General features: G+C 37.5%; 1 protein-coding gene across 3 annotated transcripts in view; it reads left to right on the forward strand.

Moving 5' to 3' along the window:
- Window positions 1–23,032, forward strand: part of CTNNA2 (catenin alpha 2) — a 1,115,426-nt gene that overhangs the window by 993,308 nt on the left and 99,086 nt on the right. For all 3 annotated transcript variants that reach the window (XM_036028216.1, XM_036028217.1, XM_028515274.2), the window contains exons 10-12: window positions 12,190–12,282; window positions 13,005–13,161; window positions 19,508–19,708. In XM_036028216.1, the coding sequence (XP_035884109.1) occupies window positions 12,190–12,282; window positions 13,005–13,161; window positions 19,508–19,708 (451 nt within the window). The remainder of the gene's footprint in view (window positions 1–12,189; window positions 12,283–13,004; window positions 13,162–19,507; window positions 19,709–23,032) is intronic.

Consider the following 23,032-nt stretch of genomic DNA (forward strand, 5'->3'; position numbering starts at 1 on the left):
CTTTGTTTTAGTATTACTGTATTATAGTGGCTCACATAATCATATACAGGAGCCAGCCTTTTGGAGAACACTTATTTGCTTGACACCTTACAATAATTTATCCTTCCCATGAAAGTTAGGCATCTGAACACTTTTATAGAGGATGACATGACAACTTAAACAGAATAACTTACTTGCCCAAGTAGCACACTGGTCCAGTTTTATATCTCATGTGAGTTGCATTATGCCAATACTTTTTATATTGTAATGGCTCTGAGAATCAACCTGAGGATTCTGTAAAATGTGGACTGTGATTCAGAAGGTCTGGGAAAGACCTGAGATTCTGGCTTTCTAACTCACCACCCTCCCACCCCAGCTGTGATAGCTCCCCCACCGGCCTATGGACAATGCTTTGAGTATTAAAGCTCTATCCCATATTCTCTCCATGTAAACCAGTGAGTTGGATCCCTTTCTTCAGACATTATTATAGATCTAATGGGTCCTGGCACATACAAGGTACAACCCCCACATAGAACATATTCATCCAGAAGAGTTCTGTTTTCTTCAAAGTAGACCCATTGGGAGTTTTGCCCATATTCTAGAACTAGTGCTTCTAACATGCTTTTTTTGCACTTCTTTGTGAATTCTCTTTAAAGTCTTGGGCATATTCTTTGGACCATTCTCAAACTTAGCTGTTCTTTAGTCCTGGAGGACAGACTGGATTTTTGGAAGAGCTAAATCTGGTGAAATGATAAATGATATAATATGGTTTAATATAAATGTAAATAAATAAATAAATATAAATGTGCAAGGAATGTGAAGGGTCCTTGCCTTTGATGAACATTATCAGAGAAGAGATTGGGAAATGATATTAGTACAGAGGGCTTCATTGAACAGAAGCAAAGAATTCCAGGACTGGAGCAGCTGTAACAACTTCCATTCTGGTCCACAAGCAAACAAATACCACGACATCTGCATATTTACAACAGATAAATGCAACATATTTACAGCATATTAGAGGGGTTAGACTTTATTATAAAGAATAGTAAATATCTTAGGGTTTGTGGGCCACATAATATAGGGTGTCACATACTTTTCTGCATGTATTTTAACCAAATTTAACCAATGCGTAAACTTTTTTTTTTTTTTTTGCTTGAAGACCATACAAAAACAAGCAAGTGGCCACATTTGGCTCATGGGCATAGCTTGTTAATCATATTTCCTCACTAAAAATGGCAGTTAATATGTACATTTTTATCTGTATACATAATATATTCTGTTGTGAAATAATAGGTTTTAAGACCTTTAAAAGGTAAAAAATTACTTAGGCCTTGGGCAGTGTTATAATTAATTATTGCGTACTTACCTAAGAGAGAGCATTTACATTGATGATAAGCCCCAAATATCTTCATAGGCCTCTTTTTTCTGTCTCCCTTGCTCTATGTGCACACACAATATTACTGATGCTCCCAAAACAACTATGCTTGCTAAACTTGGATCCTAAAGAAAAACAATACTGAACTTCCTTGAGGCCAAAGCCCACAGTTACATAAACAGCCTGGGGATTACAAAGCTGAAGAGAAGCAAGATGCCCAGAATTTCTTCATTCCTTGCTCTTCTCAGGGACTGTTAGTCAGAATGCTATCTTCAGGCTTGGTTTTTTTTGTTTGTTTGTTTTTTACACAGCAGACTGAAAGGTCAGGCAAACAGGCCATTCACCCAGATGACTAATTCAGCTAGGGAAAAAAACTGAACCACTAAGGATGATAGCAAGACAGTTCTGCAGAAAGTTGCCAAGCTGTGGCACATTTGAAGGGTATTATGGGCCTCGCCTATTCCTGGGAGCATTGGTTATGAACACAACCTTGGCTGAAAGTTGACATGTGCTTTTGCAAGCACAGCTGCTGCTTCCATCTAGAGCTGGCCCTGGTCTCCTGAGGGCCTGCAGATAAAACCAGGATGCACCTGGGGTCCAAGCCTGGGCAAGGTTCTGTAGTGTGATGGCTGCCTCTGTTGCCTAACAAGGTGGAGGTGGCTACTTGAAAGTCACATGGGAGAAAAGGGGTTCCATGTGTCAGGGCCCTTTTAGAGATGGTTCCCAGGTGACATGGAGTAACTCTGGGGCTAACCCTCTGACACCATGCTGTTCTATTCTAACATCATGGAATTGTGTTAGATCAGACCTGAGCAAGACACTGGCATATTTGCAGGCTTACATAGGGGCTTGTGGCCTGTGGAAAAAAGGGGGTGCAGGGCACTCAACAGGGGAGTCTCCAGTTTGGTAGAGATTTGTAGAAGACTTGGTTATCAATGAAATGAGGCATCTTCTGACTGTGTCCTTCAAAACACAGGCAAGCAAAAATCTGCTGGGATGAGAAGGTGAGAGGGTATGTGTACTCACTGGGCTAATAATGTTAGATAGCTGGGGGAAAACCTCCCTATGTGTTAGGCAAAGGAGAACCTGAAGCTGTGAGTCCTGTGGTCTCTGGTGCATCTACTCAACTGTGCCCTTGTTGTGCAAATGCAACCATAGACAATTTGCAAGTGAATGGGAAAAAATGTGCTGCAATAAGATTTTATTCACACAATCAGGTGATCAGAGGAAAAAAGACAAAAGAATTTTTAGATAAAGATGACAGAGCTTAAAGAAAGATTGCTGTCCCTGCATATTTCCCCCATGGCTCCCCTAGGGGCCCAAAGTTTTTACAATATAAGATGTTATGTTAGGAGGAATATATTAGAATATATGATTTTTCTCTGGGAGGAGAAATATTACCTTAGTGAATAGTTACTTGGACTAATCAGTTAACATACCTTGCTGGCTAAGCCGTTACAAGAGGGCGGATGACTCAACGGAGGTACGTGCAGGAGATCAGAAAACATCCAGGGACCAAAATTATATCTTCTATGTGCAAGCTCTTGTATGGAGCCATAGGGGCCACAAGGATGAACAAAACCACCATATTTCAAGGAGGTTGAAATTTAATTGAACATGCACAATATCTATACAGGGTGAGGCAAAGGTAGATTTATGGTTGTTTGTGTGGGAAAGAATACAATAATTAAAAATTAATAATACCAGAATAAACTTTCATGTACTCAAAACTGTAAGCCTACTCTTGCCCCACCCTGTGTGTGTGTATATATATATGTATTTCTAATTATGTAAATACTTATCTATCTGCACGTAACCACCAAGAGAGTCCTAAATAAGGAATAATGCATTAGTATGTGGTAAGTAGCTGCCAGTGGTGTAGGCAGTAACCCTGAAGAACCTTAGCAAAGAAATCTGTTCTTATTGGCCAGTCTTCAAGATTTGTGGACTTTGAATTGAACCTTAGCTGGTTGCACAAAGGTTACTTGGTGGAGGTATCTACCTCTATTACCCCCCCACCCCAAACAACAATAACAAAAACCACAGACATAAAGGAGAAAATATGGGGGGACTTCTTACTGTCATCCTTATCAATTTGGAATTCTGTACAAAGGAGCCTGAGGTTAGATATAAATAATATTGGCTCGGATGGTTATCGTCCCTTCACACTGTAGTTATGGCCTTGACTCCATGCTTCTGCTTATCAGCTTGAAATAGATGAGACCAGGCAACAGAGAACACCTGCACTTAGGTATGCAGATATTCTGCAAACAATCCTTGGCTTCTGGTAAAAGTCAAGCACTGATGGTATGGTATGGCCCTTCTCCACTGCTAGAGATACAACCTGGAGCTCTGAGCCCACCAATATGCAGTGGGTCTATATTCATCTCACATATGTGAAAGTCAACTAATGTTTCACTTACATGGGACCCTGAGAAACCAAGTAATAGTAGAGGGTAATAATTCAGTTGTTCAGTGAAAGGGTGGGTAAAACAAAATCCTAGGATGCCAATAGTAACTAAAAGGGCATTGCATTTGTTGCATGATTCTAGATAACACATGCCAAGTCTCTCCTATCTTTTCCACACAACCACACATTATTGATGAACAGGCATCAAGAAAGCATTAGGTGGTACTTTATTGCATTATTTTAAGCCACTGAGGTTTTTATATAAGAAGGGTATAGATTTATGCTGAGTGATTCAGCTGTGAAGCAAGTGCATTAATTTGTTCATGAATGTGAACTGGTGATTACCTCTATTAAAGTCACCAAGGCAGACTGATCACTTTAATTTTGGCAGAGGTATGCAAACAGTATTTGCTAGTAGTGTGTGTGTACCTAAGAGCACAGGCAGAAGAGCAGTTCTGCATCCCTGAGGGGCCCTAAGGAATGAAGATTTGTGTTCTCATAGGTATGTAAGTACTGGCAAGGTTAGGAAGCCTGGTGGGACTAGGAAGAAATTGCTTCATAGCACCATGTGGCAGATGTTGTGTAAGGTTCATTTAGTATTAGCTGCTGAATGCTGATTTGATGATAAACTCCAAAAAGCATGGTACATAGAACATATACTTGCTCCCAATTCTAGATCATAGAACTCAGAATCCTTCTAGGAGTGATTAAGTTATGACAAGTTAATGGTGCTCTACTTTATACAGGATGAATAGAATTTGTGAGATTCAGCAAAATAAAAAAATTGGAATTGAGTACTTGTAGTAGATAGTGAAGACTTCTATCCTGCAAGAATTCACAGTCTAGCTGAGGAAACATGAGGTGACTTTTTAGCAATCCTGATTTCCACTTGCGGTTTGTAGAATGAAGGTTGGAAAGATGTTGAGATTGATGTGGTTGCTGAGAAGACAAGGAGGAATAGTGTTGAGGAGTATGGGATATAATGCTGGTGACACTGGAGAATTAGCAGTTCACTCATTGCTGGGGACCTTTCAGCAGGCATTATGGCCATATGTAAATTAGGGCCACAACACAACCAGTTTCCCTGACCCAGAAAGCACGCTTCTGACAGGAGCCAAAAGTGGATGCTTAAGGATGTACATAACTTTGTTTTGGGGAAGGGCAAATGTCAGAGACTTCTTTAAGTGTATGCAAACAGAAAATTAACTGAACACATAAAGCAAAAATTTTTAGGAATCTTAATCAAATATTACAAAAATAATTACAACTATATAAAGAATCGAGAAATATCTGTGATGTAAGAGATTAAACAGTGACAAAAAATACACTCTGAGATTGGAACTGTATAAAAATTATATATAACTGAAGGATCAACTGTGCAAGTGATCACTTAGACTTCCCTCTACTTCTGCTTCCTCACTGCTTCTGCTTTATTTTCTTTGTCTGAAGTTCTACAATATGAACTTCAAAAATGCACTTGCTTAATTTCACCAAAATATAAACTTCTTGAGAAAATACAAAAATATTTGATTACCTCTGTGTATGTCACATTCTAGGAATCAGAATTTGAATAGATGAGTACATACATCAGTGTTGGGGTACTGTCATTAAAATATTTCTTAACTTTCATAGTGACCTTTCACAATATAAAGATAACATCTGTCAACTTCTTACTGGGTGTTGGGTTAAGCACTCTGTCCATTTTTTATTTCAACCTTATCACCACTCTGTTATTTTATATTTATGTTTTATAGTTGAGGAAATTGAGGCTCATATCACTAATGCAACATGCTTGATGGCAAGGATAAGAGTCGAGATGTAAACCTTAGCTGCCCGACTCTAAAGCCCAGGCTCTCACCATTATATGATTCTAAAAAAATTTAAGTATATAGAATAATTATAAGCATCAGATGCTTTACAGAAGTCATTTAAAATGGAAGCATGAAACAGTGTTTCTCATTTCCTTCTGTCCCTGGGATTTCATGCTGCCCCAGCTGCCAACCTCTACTGAGCTGTCCCTCCCTTATCAAATCATCCCTGTTGTCTCCTGTTTTTGAGAAACCCAGTTACCGGTAATCAGGTTGATAAACTTGTCTCCTTCTAAGGCAGCTAAATCATAAAAGATTCCAAAATACCTCAGTTAGGAGGGAAATGGGAGTGGGGGATAAATGGTGATGGAAAGAGACATGACTCGGGGTGGTGAAGATACAATACAATATACTGATGATATATTACAGAATTGTACACCTGAAACATGTATTATATATGAGATATATATATATGTATATATATATATATCTCATATATATACCAATGTCACTGCAATAAATTGAATAAAAAAGGAAATAGAACAATTATAACACTCTGCTGTACTATAGTAAAAACAAACAAACAAACATATAAAACAAAATACCCCAACCAGGAAGAGATACTGCTGCTAACATAATCTGGGGTGGCCAGATCATTGGGGCTTTCCTCATATCAAGTTGTGAGGGTGGTCATTAGGTCTTTTCTAGGATTGGCTTTGTGGAAGTCCAGTATCATCTTAAGGTCAAATCTCTGTCTTCATATCAACTGCTTCTGTCTTGCCTCTCAAATATTTCAGGGAAGTGTATCATTTCACCTTTCACTGGATTGTAAAATCCCATCAGTAACACATGAGGCATATTCTATAGGACCCTTACAATTCTAGACAAGATAGGCACAAATATATTAATGCCCTTTTATGTGCTAATCCTATCAGTGCAGATAACTAAATAAATCTTCAGATTGAGACCATAGCATCCTTCATTGCCATGAATGTTACAGAGAGTGACAGTGTGTGTGGTTTGTGCCCTCATCTCTTCCTTTATGCTTTTATATGGCCATGTGACTGCAGTGTCTGGAAATTCCATAAATTCCCTTTTAATGGTAAGTTTGTTCATTCTATTCTCAAATTTATGATGATAATGAAATATTAACATGAGGAACAAGTACTTAGTAAACCTCAGAATTACTATTCTGATTTACTTCAATAGTGTATTCTTAAAACACCAATATGACACCTAAAGCTGTAAAAGTTAATGAAATGATGGAGTGTTTGGGGATTGAATGCATCAAATACGCACTGGAATCTAAAACTGAACAGAATTACACGTATTTAAAAAAAGTAATTTGACTTCTAGGGCATCCAGAAAAGAAGAAAACATTCTGGTCTTTCTAATGCACCTCGTATCACTTTGGAGTTAAATTCTTTATTAGTAATGTCTAATTAAAGCTAAGCCTTCCAGGCATTTTGGCTTTTATTATAGGCACTCAAACAAGACTATGGCATTTTTTAAATGAAGCTGCTTTCTGTAGCGATATCCACAGAAAACCAAATTTCACAGTTGTGATAGCTACTCATCTTGAACTTTGAGCTATGCAGGATATTTTTGTGATTAAAAACATCTTGCATTTTAAGTGGTCACAATATATTTTCATGAGGATTTCACATGTTTCTGAATTTGTCCACTTTAACTCTCTCGCCCATGTCCCTGGACTCTCTATACCTGCTTTTTGGTCTGCTGAGGTGATTGTTAAACACTAGGGAATATTAATATACATTTGGTTGCAGTACAAATTTAGTTCAAGGAGACAGCTGTTTTCTTGAATCAGCATCAGGCTTCCTTGCTGGTGTAAGTCTTTCTAATCTTACCAATAGTATTGTTTGCTTTACTTAATTACATGATGCACCTCTAGAAAAGCAGAAAATGTCATAATTTTTGAGTATCCAGAAAGTTGTGCTAATCAAACAATTAGAAAAAAATATTGTAAAATGGATTTCATAATCCTCCATGTGTTTACTGATTCCCATCCAGAGGTACTTTTTCTGAACCTATTCAGTTCTTGCAGTCAACAACACACAATTTAGTGATGACTACTAAGCTTCTTTCTTTTCTTCAAGATAACCATTTTTAAGGCAGTAAGTCAGATACAGAGACTTGGCCCAGTCTTTGAAGTTTCTATTGCTCCAAATTCATTATGCTCTCAGAAGTTATATGCATGTGTGTCGTGTGTGTGGTTGGGGAGGGTCTTCCTTCCATAAAAGATCAACGTGAATTTGGTACAATTAGTTCACCAAGGAGCTGTGCCAACTTTATTCATAGACCTTGTCACTTTCAGAAATCCCAAATCAATCAAAATAGCCCAACATTTAATAGTTAATGATAGACTTTGTTTTCTAAGCCTCTAGAAAGGTCAAATGACTCTTGTTGACTCAGCTAAGTTGTAAACAATTCAAGAATGGGGAAATAAGAGACCAGAGCTAGCCTATAAATATTACTTGCTTGGTAGATGCAAGCAAGTTCAAAATCTATTAAATTTAACCATGCTGCTCAACATCATTTGGCTTGCAATCAAGTAACTCAAACCTACTAATGGCCTGTTGTCTACTTTGTTATTGCTATTAATCTTTTTCAAATGTCTAATAATTCTAGTATACCATTCCCTTCCCCTTCTCCCTGCATTAGGAAAATTATCATGCTAAAACTATTTCTTAAGGAGAAAATGTTGTGATTTAAAAAATAGGACTTTTTATCACAGTTTCTGATATTATAACATAAGAGCTATGAAGAACAAGCAGTTAAACAATTCTTAAGTACCTACTGTGTGCACTAGTCTTGGGCTGGTGTTGAATTGTCAACTGACACTTCAAGCTGCATTATTGTCTGGGAGCTGCCTCGAGACTGAAATGTAATGTTTGCTGCCAGAGTTCTAGAAGTCACAATATATGAGACCATATGCAGAGTCATTATGGTACCAATGTCTAGTGGGAAGGAGAAAGGCAAGCCAAAGCAGAATAAGGAAGGTAGGAATTTGGATTGAATCCATGACCAATTTAAAATATACAAGCCTGCCTTTTGAGATAGTGAAATCCTTAGCATAGTATTGGGAATATTTTCAGAATGTTCTTGAGTACAATATAAGGTAAATAAAATTTTGATTTTAAGTGGACTTAAAGAGCAGGAGTGTATTGCAGAGTGGAGGCTGCCAGACATTAGAATTTGTGGATCTTTAAATTAAAGAGAATAAAAGTAATAGAAGAACTATGGGGAGTTGCCAGCTCTTTACATTTTGCTAAGTGTTGCTAGTGCTGTGGCCCCTTACTAAGATTCTGTTGGTCAGTGATGTTCCCACACTAGATTTCAGACGTAATAGAATTTATTTGAACAAAGGATGAAGAAACATTTCAAAACAGCCCCAAAATTCCATATAACCATGTAGAATTCATTGATTGGCATCTTCCTCACAGAAGAGCCCAGTTCTTCTCAGCCCTTAAGCTCCCAGGTTTAGCTTCTTCCTGGAGACCTGCAGTCAGCACAAACAGGAGACTGAGGTCTGGTGTGACTCTGTGGGTAAGCCACCTCTGTGACTTACAGTCCAGTCATCGTATTGCTCTTCCATGCTTAGGCTGGTACTCTTTTGTTGTTTGCAAGCCTTAACTGCAAACAATACTCGGGTTGCTACTTGACTTATTCTGTGCCCCTTTGAGAGTCTTACATGTATAAGAATGTTTCATCAGAGCTGGTGATATAATAGATTGTGGTTGCTATGTTTTTTTTTAGAATTATTTCATTATGAAAAATTTCAAGCCAAAGTAGAGCACATATAATAATCCATTATATACTGTCACCCAGCTTCAATAATTATCAACTACTGGTCAACCTGTTTTCTTTTATAGTTCACTCATTTTCCCTAGCCTAGATAAATGTAAAAAAACAAACAAACAAATATATCATTTCATCCATAAGGACCTCAATATTTATCTCTAAAAGACACAGACACTTAAAAAATAACTGAAAATCAGTGCACTCCTTAATATCATCATATATTTAGTCAATACTTAAAATTTACTTTGTTTCACAATGCACTTTTATTTTTATAATTATTTTTTGCATATTTCTGGATGTGTGTATTATAGTTTATTTGTTGTATTCAGGAACAAAAAAAAAAAACCCTTAAAAAACAACACTTTTGGTTCTGACTTTTTTCTAATAGTTTATCATCATCAGGATTTTCATGATTGCATGTATGTGGTTTCATTTTACATGTTTCTTTGTCTTTTGAATTTTCTATAAATTCAGAAATGATCAAAGGCTGATAATTTCCAGGGTTTTGGTAAAAACATTTTATAAGTGGTATTATGTCCTTCCATCAAGATATACAAATTTGGTTCTCTCACTCTCTCTTAATTATGTGTATTTTTATGTCAACAGCCATTAAATATGGGGCCTAGAGTCACTATTTCATTGAGACTATGGGTATTTCTTCCCTCTTCTTACCAAAATATTACCCAAGACCTTGTTCTTGGATTATTTCTGAGTTTTCATGTTGTTGCTATATAGATCATGCCAGACTTGTTAGTAATTGTTCATTGTGGTGCAAAAGTGTGACCTCAAGTCTCTCTTACACACCAAGCAATGCTGATAAAGAACAAACAAAATAATTCCCTGAAATTATTTTATAAACAGAATGGCTGTTCAATAGCAAAAATAGGAAGAATTTAATTGAAGATTAAATCATAGAATTTTATATTAAATACATATATTTTTCTGGAAATTCACTATAGCATCCTGATTTTTTTTCACACCACCATGAACAGGAAACACAGTATTCTGGAGTCAAATAATGGAGCAGAATGTAGGGACCTTGTTTAGCACCATAGTATTGGTAAACATCTGCTAGAAGGTAATATGAAATATTTTTAGACAAATTAAAGGAGGAATTTAACTTTATCTTTGGGAGTATCTTTAATCCATGATGTATTACAAATCACTCTATTCAGTAAAAAATATGAAAAGCTATTTTTAAATCAATAAACACATATTAAGCACCAATTATTTATCTAGTTTTTGGAATATAAAGCACACTAGAATAAATATAACAAATATAAATAAAATGTAAAGTGGAGACAATATGATATAACAAAAATAAATTGAGACTCTGTTTTATCAGTTCTTGTCCTGACTTCAAGGAACCTCATACCCCTGGGCATTTAGTATCAAGATGTATTTGTCTTTCTCACACATTTATTCTGAAAACTAAGTAAAATGGTAAAGACTATCTGAAGAATCAAAGGTGAAGTATTAAATATAAGAAATTACATGGTAAGTTTGGAACTCAGCCTTTGGTCTCTCATAGTACTATGTATACTCACTGTAATAGACTTATATCCTTAAAAGCTTACAAACAGGATTGTTTGGACTAATGATTTATTAAAGTAGGATTTGAAAGTATTTCTACTATTACCATCTACACATCTCCTTTTGCTGACAAGCGATGGTCCTCCAAATGATCTCCAGTTCTGTGCTTTCCCCACTGCTTCCCACTGCTTAAGATTTCTTTCACATTAGGAACTCTGCACATGTGTAATGCAGTGTAATCTCCCAGGGCATTAAGGCATGGTAGGAAAGCATGGTTTTGAGCAGAAGTGAACCACATACAACAGGGCAGGTGGCCAGGGGTTCCCAAGGATTGTCTCTCTGCTAATCACTTGTTCTACTTGCCCTACTGCTCCCAAGCGTGGTTGGCACCCCTTCTCTTCTCCTTTGCTCTCTCTAATTCCCATCCTCCTGTCCTGTTTACACTAGCTTGATGGGACTGGTCAGTATTTTAATGGTGGCTTTGTGTGCTGTTGATCTTGGCCAATCAATTTGACCTTGTATTACCAATTTTCATTCCTTGAAGAAAAGGGATAATACAAATTGAAATGCTTGACCTGGGATCTTAATACTGTTCAGCTGCTTTGGTTGGTGTCATGTGTTAAAAATATGAAATTTGAGTGTCTTTATACTAGACCTGCATGTTCTAATTTGCCCCATGCTCCACTGCTACCTATGGATTATACCAGTCTCTTCTACACATTTCTCAGACCCATGCAGCTCCTGAAAACATTGGAGTTGGCTATTGTGGACTGGCATCTTCCTGATAGACTCTGACAGGCAGCTCTGAGTTCCTTTAGGTTAGAGCACACTGATTTTCAGCTTATTATGAGTCTCTTTTAAATTCAAAGCATTGCCTGTAACGTATCCTAGAGATTATAATTTAATACTTATTTGGCCCAAATCACACTGTTCTGCACTCAATGATGAGTCTAATAGGGCTCAAGTTACAGAATCAGGCAGCCATAGCAGACAACAGTTCAAATCAACACAGTTAAAATACATTATTGTGTGTGCATGAGCATCCTGAAGCAATAATTTGTTATTCACACCCTATTCTGGAAGAGGTGCCTAAGTTAGTATTAAAACTAGTAATGTTTGATTCAATATTGAAGGGTACCCTAATCTTATTTGTGAAAGAATTCTCCTGGATGTGTCACTCTCCAGAGAAGGTGCAAGGCCACACAACAGTACCCTTTTTCTTTGCTTCCATGTAATTTTCACTCAAATATTCTTCAACACAGGTTGCCAATTTGGCCTGTTCCATCTCCAACAATGAAGAAGGGGTGAAATTAGTTCGAATGGCAGCCACCCAGATTGACAGCCTGTGTCCCCAGGTAAGCTTTATTCACTTCATTTCAAAAACTGGTTGGTGACTTCATACTCAGGACCTTTCACACTACAGTCCTCATGTCACTCTTTTCCTTGCCTTGCCCTCTTTCCTCTCACTAGAATGTGCCACTGAACCTCTATGGGCTGTTTCAAGTTCTGCCTTTATCAAAAAGAGAGAAAGAGGGAGAGAGAGAGGGAGAGAGAGAGAGAGAGAAGAGAAGAGAGGAGAAGAGAGGAGAGGAGAGGAGAGGGAGAGGAGAGGGAGAGGAGAGGGAGAGGAGAGGGAGAGAGAGAGAGAGAAAACCTAACTATTTCAGTCCCTTCAGAATCACTGTGGCAATTATTATCTCTTCTCATATTGTTTTTTTTTTTTTTTACTTGTTGCAGGCTGTTATTTAAATAGTCCATGCCTATTTACCTTGTCTCAACTAAATTATAAGCTTGCACATGTAGAATAAGAGTTATACTTCCACCATGTCTATGATAAGTAAACAGGACTTGTCCAGTAAACACTTTCTGAAACCTGATGCTAATTACTGTATCTTAAAAGAGAAGCAAAGCAACAAAAACCAGTGGTAGTTGATGACCTACTTTATCATTCCTGTTTTTGATTGTCCTTCTGAACACTGATAACCCACTTATCTGAAGAAGCTACATGGTTTGGGGTTTCAAGATGGTATTTTGGAGAGGGTTCTCAATATATCCTTGGACTGTTTCTAACAAATAGGTCATCAATGCGGCTCTCACCCTGGCTGCCCGGCCACAGAGCAAAGTTGCTCAGGACAACATGGATGTCTTCAAAGACCAGTGGGAGAAGCAGGTCCGAGTGCTGACAGAGGCCGTGGATGACATCACCTCGGTGGATGACTTTCTTTCTGTTTCAGGTAATCAGAAACAGGCCCCTTGCAAGGAGGCTGAAGGAGGAGAGCAGGATGAGATAAGGGATAATTTGTAAATGTCATGGGTCTGTGTTGCAAGTGTTCTTGTCCCCCTGAGCTTTCAATCATCTCTGCAAATGTGACTCTCACATTTGACTCTCATACACTCTTGAAAATTCTTCTTCGGTGTACACATCATTTCAAGATACTAGTCAAAGCATTAGCAGGAGAAAACACAACTTTCCAATAAAGATCAGAAGCCCAAACAGATTATTTAAGAAGACTTAGGTTCTTTTCTAGTTCCTGGTGTTTTTAAAAACAGGATGGTCTCTGATGCACTTGAATCGGCCATCTGAAAAAGGGTATGATGGGGTATGAGATTGGTTAGTCTTCATGGCTTATGTTTACATCTTTAAAAAAATTGGGAGAAAACTGTACTTGAACAATGATTAAAATAAAAAATTTAAAAAATCTGTTTCAATTTGTCTGTGGTAAGGGGGTCATTCTGCAATAAGTGAAGTTGTCCAGGTTTGCCATAAGCCAGGAAGAAATACTAGCCACAGAATGAACCCATTAGAAGGCACTTGGGAGCCGTTGAGGCTTTGAGCACTTGTCTATGAGTCTGTGTAAGGAAGAGAGAGAAAGCAAATAGAACTAGTCATCCCTCAAAATTCTAACTTTCTTCCTTATAAATGAAGCCACACTGAAGGATGCTAGTGCATTTGAATAACAGTGCAGTCAGTGACTATTTTGACCTTTAACGGGATTCATCAGTGCCATAGCAGACTAGGACCACCAGCCAAAAACTGGGCCTTTTTCCCCCAAACACCTTTGGTTCAGTTCAAGTAGACGAGTCTCTGTGTGAGGAGTGGGGGAGGAGGTCACTGCAAACACCAGCCTCCAATGTGAGGTATCCAGATAACCTAGTGACCCTTGAAAATTTCAAATTGACTAGGTGTTGATTCTACCCACCTCTGGGAACTCACATCTGTCAAGTCAGTCAGCCATAACTTTGACCAGGCTATTCTTGTTCTTGGCCACTGAGGCCTGAGAGGGAGAGGTCACAGCACTGATAATAGGACGAAGCCAACAGGGCTGCTGACTGCAACAGTGTGAGAGAGATTCCTAGGGGATTCTGTTGTATTTGGGAAATCTTCCTAGGTGTATTCTTTCCTTCTCATGAAAAAAAAATAAATTTCCATTAGAGGCTTCTGTTTAAAGCTTGTCTGACAGTGGCATAGTTGAATCTATAGATCTGATGGATAATCGAAAAGCTGACTTTGAAACCATGGAGGGCAAGACAAGGCAGATGGGAAAAACAAGCTAACACATGCTCAGTGTCTATAATTTGCCCAACTCTCTGCTGTTTGCTCAAATTCTTGCCAAAATTCTGTAGAACAGGTTTTGGTATTCTAAGTCTTTGAGAAAATGAAGTCATTGAGATGGTAGGTAACTTGGTGGAGAAGGCATTAAAATTCAGATTGTCCTCTTTTCAGAAGTTACATGATTCTCAATAAGTCAAGGTAGAAAGGAAATTTCCTTTGGTGCTTCTAGCTTTCCTTACAGCTCCCTTCCCTCCACCTCTGGCATCTTCCTTTCCCTCTCTAGTCCCTTTCAGAAATCTACCTTGTTCTTCATTCCCAAGGTGCTCTATTTTGATGACCTGTCAAAACAGCTGTTTATTTAAATATACTCATATCTAGGTTTTGGCTAATAAAGAACTTAATGTTGCCATTCCTGGGATTTTTGCTTTTCAGATGGCTGAATCCTAACATCACAAAAGACATACCCAAGAAATGTGTCTCTCATAAGGAGCTTAGGAACTGTCTATCTAGGAACGTGGGGGATTTGGATAGTAGGGGATAGAAGGATGGCCAACAATATTGAATATATTTCTAATATGTACTCAGTTTTTGTCAGGATGACCACAGGGGTCCGCAGGAAGGGGCAAGGGAACTCCCCACCCAGGCCGAGATCTCATAGAGCAATCCTAATAGCCCCTAGAAAGCTTACCCTTCATCCCTTTCTAGCTACAAATGAGTAGAAAATACCCACACATTACGTTTTCCAAAGAGGAAGCATTTTAGAACTTCTCACTTCCCTAACTTATCCTTTTCTTTAAATGCCTATACAAAAATTTCTGAGGATGGGGAGAAGCAAGGTGGGCAGGTCCTATCTCAGACTTTTTCAATAGTGCAAAGCTTTTCTTAATTTTCTCACATCATCCCTGCCTCTTTGCCACCTTTCTCCCTGCCATTCCTTTGTGCAACTCATTATTACTGAAACAACAAGAAAAGGCTTTGGCCTCCACTGATAACATGGTGCAGTCCAACCACAGTGGTACAAATGCTGCAGCTGCTGTGACAGGAAAGTGAACAGGCTCTGTCAGGAAGGCAGCCTCGGCTGAGCCTGCTGGAGCATGCCTTTGGAGGCAGCAGGCACCTTTCCACAGATGAACTTGACAGATAATGACACAGCCCAATAGTTGGGGAAACTACTTCTCATCTCCTCTCCAAGCTGGAGCCAAAACATTTGCATCCTTAAACTGCAAGATTGGCCCAGAAGATATTTTGAAATGGCACTAGTGACATTTTATGTATCAGTTTTTTCTTAAGGGAGTATCTATTCTGGCAGGAAACTCTATTTCAAAAACAACAACAACAACAAAGATCTTTGTGTTTAAAGGATTATAGTGTTCTGTGTTTTGTTTTGTTCATGCTACCTGGATCTGTGTGTCTGAGTGCAACAAGTTTGGATTGCAATGACTCTGGCTATTAACATTACAAGAGCAAAACCAATTTTCCAATGTGGCCTAGGCTCATAAAGAAGTGGAATGGCTGTGTTAGAGCATTTTAACTTTTTCCCATTGGGCAAAAAACTACAATTGCAATAGTGTTTTTAAATGAGCATCTTGGCATTAACCATGTAGCAGTTTAATTCTTGGATTTGGCTCACAAAATAGCAGGCATCTAAGATCTGAAAAGGCTATTAACGCAATCCTATAATGTTCAAAAGTTTTTCATTTTTTATTTGCCTTTTCTTTTTCTTTTCTTTGACTCCAGGGTCTTGAGTTTGTTTCCTTTTAAAAATTCATACAGTGAACTTTGTTTTTGAATTTAGAAACAATAGCTTTAAGGTTTATAATGATTAAGTAGTTTGGTCATCAGAGATTTCTGTAACAAAATTATATCTTGTCTGAAATAGTCAGGCTGCAAAAATTGAAGAAAGTTTATCACAAAATCTGTTGCAGTCAAATGTTTTATCATATGTTTAAATGCCACACTTTATATCCAGGTGTGATACCCGAAATACCTGAGTAGCTTTTCCTAGCAGTGTAATCATCTCTGGAATGCACACAATTTTTATTACTACTTTCACTTCTCTGTTCTTTTCTAGTTGGAAGAGCATTCCTCTGTTTTCTTACTTAATGAATTCTTTCCCTTGAAAATACCTTAGTATCAAAATACATATTTCATTGTCTCTTTTCAATGGCTAAGTTTATTCACTATTTCTTCTTCGATTGCCTCTTGTGTGCGCAGCAGTCATAAATACAAATATGACTCAGGTGTGGATTCTGCCTTCTGATACTTCATTGTTCTTCTTGCTAGACACCAAATCAGTGTGTTTCCAAACCTCAAGCCTGAGGTTGTAGGGAGTAGGAGGAGAGAAACGATTCAAAGGGGTCCAGTAACACATATTTACAACAAGTATTGTCTTGTGATTAAGTCATGTCTACATATATAGGTATAGCTCTTTTTAAAATACACATTGTTGGTACTTAGGTTAATAAAATGCAAATCTACTTAAAGAGTCTTTATCATCAGAGCTTTCATATATATATGCCATATACCAGTAAAACTATATCATGAGGGAATTGTGACTTATTTTTTCCATGATGGGGCACCTCTAATTGGAGAAGACTGGGAAATGCTGCATAAACTGTCTTAAAAGAGTTGACTCATAAAACTGAGTCAATACTTTATTCATGTGATATGATTAACCTGGTTACCATTGAATAAATTAGTTGACGATCTGACTAATTCAAAGCAAAGTTTTTTATGTCATAGATTTTCAACTTCTGCTGGCCTCCTTCAGCTATGTAGAGTTTATATATACAAAAACATATTCTTTTTCTTGTCCTTTAATTACATTAGTCACATGTTCTTGTTTGGGAGATAGAATTTTTAAAAAACTACCTTTTTATTTTAAGATATTGGGTCTTAAGTGGGTTGCACACTTTAAAAAATAACTCCAGAGAAATAAGTATTATAATTAACAAATTCTTTTTCATTGAAGTCCAAAATTCCATCTTTAAACTATGCACAGAAAAGCAGTAGCTACGTCTATTCTTACACTAGGCTATTCAAAGAAAATGGCAGCTGGATGCCTGTTTTTGACATGAAGACTTCTCAGTTGCTCACTTTCAGGGATCAGGGAGCATTTAATTGTTTGGAGGAATCCAGCAGAGACATAAGAGAGGCCTACTTCAATCAAACTTTTGTATTTAAAATGTTGTACCAAGTTTCATTTGAGTAAACATTTCCTCAGGTATCCTTTTAGGTGAGTTTGCATGATATAATCCAAGATCTCATAAAAAGGGGAGATTTTCAGAAGTTTCTCAATCACAATGAAAATGTTTGAGTCTATTTCAAAACTGATTCTCTTTTACTTAGAAAAATATCAGCATTCAGAAGACTACTTTAGATACTACTTTAAGATACCTGAAAATAAACTGGACAAAATAGAAACAAAGTATGGATACATGGAACAAACTGATAGCTGTCAGAAGGGAGGTGGGGGAGAAGGTGAGGGGGTTAGCTAAAGAACAATGATGCATAACCCATAGACACAGGCAACAGTGTGGTGATGGCCAGAGGGAAGTGGGGAGAGCATTGTGGGGGACAAATGAGGTGGGCAAAGGGAAGGAAAAGGGTGACTCTGTAACAGTGTCAACAGTAAAAATAAAGTTAAATTAAACATTTATTTTTATGTTCTAATTTATATTTGAAATGGAAGAACTAGGGATTATAGAAATCCCAAATTTGTTACAGTTGAGTGTGGAAATCATACTATTGAGGTCAAAACAGATGTTCCTTGATGAAAAGTAAGTTATACTTTGCAGTTTCCTACGAAATGCTTTATAGAAACAACTATTCCCTCTGAGTGATTGTTTCATGGAAGGAGGAGGAATCTATGGTAGACACTGGGGTTTGCCAAGTACCCTCCCACTTCTTTGGGAATTTTAAAATTAGAACTAGTTCTAGAAACTTTTTAAAGTGGTAAATATTTATTTTAATCTTTTATTAGCTGTTAATTGAGTTTGGCAGTTATAATTTTTAAAAGGTACAAAATTATTTAACATCATTTCCAAACTTGTTCTATTTATCTGTTGTGTGTGTGTGTGTGTGTGTGTGTTATTTTCAGTTTGTTATTTTCTTTCCTCAAACAGAATATACTAAACTTTTTGAACATTTCCTTAGTATTCTATTTCTAAAGAATGTTCAGAGACATAATTACAAATCTCACACTGGACATGGGAAATACAAAATTGCATCCTTGCAAAATTGTGAGGGACCAGATTATGTGTTTTCTCTATGCTAGTAGAGAGCAAAGCCTCCCATCCTGCTTGATTGGGTTCTATTTTGGGCAATAGCAGGGAAGTGATCACAGACTTGACTCTAATCTGAGGGAACCAGTCACAGGACTGAATTGTATTTTAATTGTGGAGAACTCTGTGACCATCTTCCCCTGATCAGTTTTCCCATTGCATATGCCTTGTGCATGGTATGGCATTAGAAGATGGGCTGGGTGGTATTTGTTCATTCTGTGGTTCCCCCTAAATATTTCTTAATAAAAACATGATCAAACAAACCCAAGGCTGGTCATGTCTAGAAAAACCTCTAGTCATGTCCAGAAATGTTCCTGCTTGGCCCGTCAACTTTGTATGAGCTGCCACAACCACTTCTAAAAGACCTTCTATGCAATAGATCTCAAAACATTCATTGGAAGAAACAAAGTTTGTGGTCCTCAAAGTATGCTCCCTAAGCTGGGAAAATTAGCATCATTTAAGAACTTGATAGAAATGCAATTCTCAGGCTACAGCTCAGGCCAAATCAAACACCCTGGGAATGACGCCTAGCAGACTATATGATTCTGCAAGTCCTCAGCCTGTGCTCAAGTTTGAGAACCACTATTGTAATTATAAACTTTTTCCTTTAAATACCATTTCTGTGTTGTTAGGCATATATGGAAATCTATAAGATGGTGGTTCATAATAGTGATGAATCTTAGGTTGGTTATTAAAGTCTGACTAATGTAAAATCATACACACATGTACCTGTTTCCCCCCTAGAAAATCACATCTTGGAGGATGTGAACAAGTGTGTGATAGCCCTCCAAGAGGGGGATGTGGACACTCTGGACCGGACTGCGGGGGCCATCAGGGGCCGTGCAGCTCGAGTTATACACATCATCAATGCTGAGATGGAGAACTACGAAGCTGGTGTTTATACCGAGAAGGTGCTGGAAGCTACAAAACTCCTCTCTGAGACAGGTAAACATGGATATTAGATTTGACCACAATGTGAACATGTGATTAATTTCCATATTTGAATAAATCTGTTTTATTGTTTCATAAAGGCCTTTGTGAATCTACATTACACATGATCATGTAAGGGGTGCTGTCTTTGTTTCTGGAGTTTAAGTTGGTATAACTTTAGCAGAATAATGATCTTATTGCTTTGCATGCATAAAAAACTTTGTAGTTTCATATACAATCTCATCTGATCTTACAAGTACCTTATGAAGTAGACAGATAATAAAAATTTATTTCCAATTACTATGTAAATGTGGTGATTCCAATCAGTTAAAAGATGGCAAGGTTTTCCAAGGCTAGAAAATAGTGGAGATGTGATTGGAACTTGAAATCTTGAACTTGAAAACAATTTCTTAGTCAATTTCTTGAGAAGATAAACCTTGAAGAAGGACTATGGATGGACCACCAGTAGGAAGGATGCATAAAAATTCTAGGTAATTCCTGGATGAAGTACTTAAAGAAAGGAGGTGGTAGCTGCTGACAAAGGATTATATATTCAATATATTTCCTGTTTCTGTAGGAAAGCCTTACATGCCCTGCTCCAGAGATGTGAGACTGCCCACTGGGGTGTCAGTGCTGTGGTAAGACACGGCTACTTATGGGAGCCTGTCATAGCTCTGTGGTGCATTAGGATGGAGGAAAGACATCCACTGAGTTAGAACAACAACTCATAACTTTGAATAAGAAAAGATTAGCCTATTTTTAGTAGTGTTTTCTTGACTAGTGTCTCTTGGCTTCAGACCATTTCTAAAGTCCTTCATGCCATGTGGATTTGTATATATGGGAGAATTGAGAATAAGTTCAGGGAAGGAGAGAACACAGAGACTTTAAGTCTATATTGCATGGGGTTATGAATAAATAATGAGTTGTGTCCCATGCCTGCACAGAAGGACCTCTCCTCAAACCCCAAGGTCAGTGGAGGTGAGGGCTTCTGCACTATGCACATGGACTTTGGAATCCACTGGGCTAATTCAAAAGAGACAGGACTCTCAAAGGTCAGATATAGCAGTGTTCCAAGTTCTGCATGTTAGAAACATGTTTCCTTCTACAGAAAAAAAGTGTTTTACAAAGATTCCTGTACATATTTGTTAGTCTAGAATACCAAGAAAAAAAAAGATAAAAAGACATTGGTTGCTCTCTTTGAAATATAAGCAGAATGGGAATAGTGTAATATGACAAAATAAAGAGCATATTCAGAGATTATTGCTCTCCAGAATCCTCACAGATTTAGAATTATACATTATAACAATAACAATAATAATAACATCTACTTGCATTTTAATTAGCTGAAGTTCAGCACTATTTTCTTTCAAGCAGACTTGCCCTCTACACTCAATAGAGCAATAGAGCAACACAGCAAACCATACAGTTCCTTTCCTCACTTGGAAGAATTAAGAAATAGGCATATAACTTTCTAAGTTGAGGACTTTTCTTTCGATTTTAGGGGACCCTCTCACATTCCTGTGGCACTTGGTTCCTGGTCCATTAGCTCTATTCTTACGAAGCCTCAGCTTCACATGGCATATCGGACACATAGCAGCACTCCCTGGGGTGTGGCACTAAGAGAAGAATTTCAAAGGTAGAACACCTGGAGATGGCACTCTCAGCTCATGCCTGCTCAAGGGGTTGGAATAATTTTAGCAGATGAAAGATACAGAGCACACAGCAGACTTACATGTGATTTTTGTGCATATAAAGATTTCAGTCATTGTTCAAGACACAATTGGGTTTTTTTCTTATTGTATCTTGGGATGCTTTACTGAACAGAAGGAGTGGTGCCATGGAGTCAAAATCTACTTAAAAGCAAGGACAGTGTGCTTAGTTGATTGAGATATTTTAGCATAATTTTCACCAAAGTCTTGAAATGTATACAATTATCTGGTAGATTTTTTTTTTTTATCTAAAAAAGAAAATCAGTGAAACAGTGCAACCCATTCTGGGTTGTTGTTGCTAATCAAGACTTTGCTCTTATTTGTTAATTTTCAGAGCTTTTAAAATTCTCATCATTCCAGCCCTCCCTTATGGTGATTGAATACTCGGGAGACTCAACTAAAGGCACCTTCCTGATTCTGACATCCACATTTAGTTCTTAGCTGAACAGATACAATGAGCAAGATATTTAGATATATGCTATTTTTCAGGATCTATCAAAGATAACTAGGAAAGTAATCAGGTAGAAAATATTAAAATAGACAGTTTGTATACAATTGCAGTAGAAAATATAAAATTCATGTCAAAGAAAAGTGGATATTAGTGGGCCAAGAATTAGAATATATAAGGTATATGAACTCTTTTGTTTCTCTCACTAATTGTTCCTATCTTTTCTAAACAGGAACAGAATTGGTTCTTTATGTGTAACTAGAGAGTTTGCTAAAGAAATGAAGGCAAAAATGTGAACTGTTAACTCATTGGTTGTTCATTAGAATTGTTGAGAATGTACTAGACACTTGGAGTTTGAGGAAGACTATAGGATCAGATCTGTGATTACTGTTGTGCAGAATTTTGTTGGAAAGCAAAAAGTATATATATATATACACACACATATATATATTATATATGTGCATATATAAAATATATGAACCTTAAAGAGGGCTAATTCATTTTAAAATATATATTATATAGTATATATACATATATATACTATATATATTCTAAAATGAATTAATCCTCTTGTAAGGTTCTGGCTATGCTAAGGAGACATCTGTCCTCAAAATAAAAACTCATATGCATATCACTAATGCCCAAGTTTCTACATTTGGGCTAATGTTTTGTTCCCAATTTTTTTAAAAACAAAATGTATAGCCACATTAAATTGGTCACTCTTTAAAATCTGAACCTATCAGATTCTGTCCTGAGAGCACACTGGGAAGAGAACAGTGTGCTTTTGGGAAGAGAACACAACAGCATTGCTCAAGGAGGGAATGTGCCAAGAGGAAGGGCGAGAAAAAAGGAAAGGAGTCCAGCACCTGGAAGATAAAATGGCATGTTTTCTTTCCTTCCTTTTTACAACCTACAAGACTCTGCCTCATTGTATATCTGAGTTGTTAGATTCAAGACCACAAGGCAGAAGTTTCTAACCTCTGTACTATTGACATTTCAGCCTGAGTAATTCTTTCTTGGGGGAGGGGAGTTTTCCTGTGCATTATAGGATGCTTAGCAGCACCCTTGGCCTCAACCCACTAGATGCTTTTAGGACCTCCTCCCTACTTCTCCCCAAGTTGTGACAACCAAGTGATTCTAGATATTGCCACATGTTCTTGGGAGGGGGTAACCCCATTGAAA

The sequence above is a fragment of the Phyllostomus discolor genome, chromosome 6 (assembly GCF_004126475.2).
Source record: "Phyllostomus discolor isolate MPI-MPIP mPhyDis1 chromosome 6, mPhyDis1.pri.v3, whole genome shotgun sequence".
Lineage (NCBI taxonomy): Eukaryota > Metazoa > Chordata > Mammalia > Chiroptera > Phyllostomidae > Phyllostomus > Phyllostomus discolor.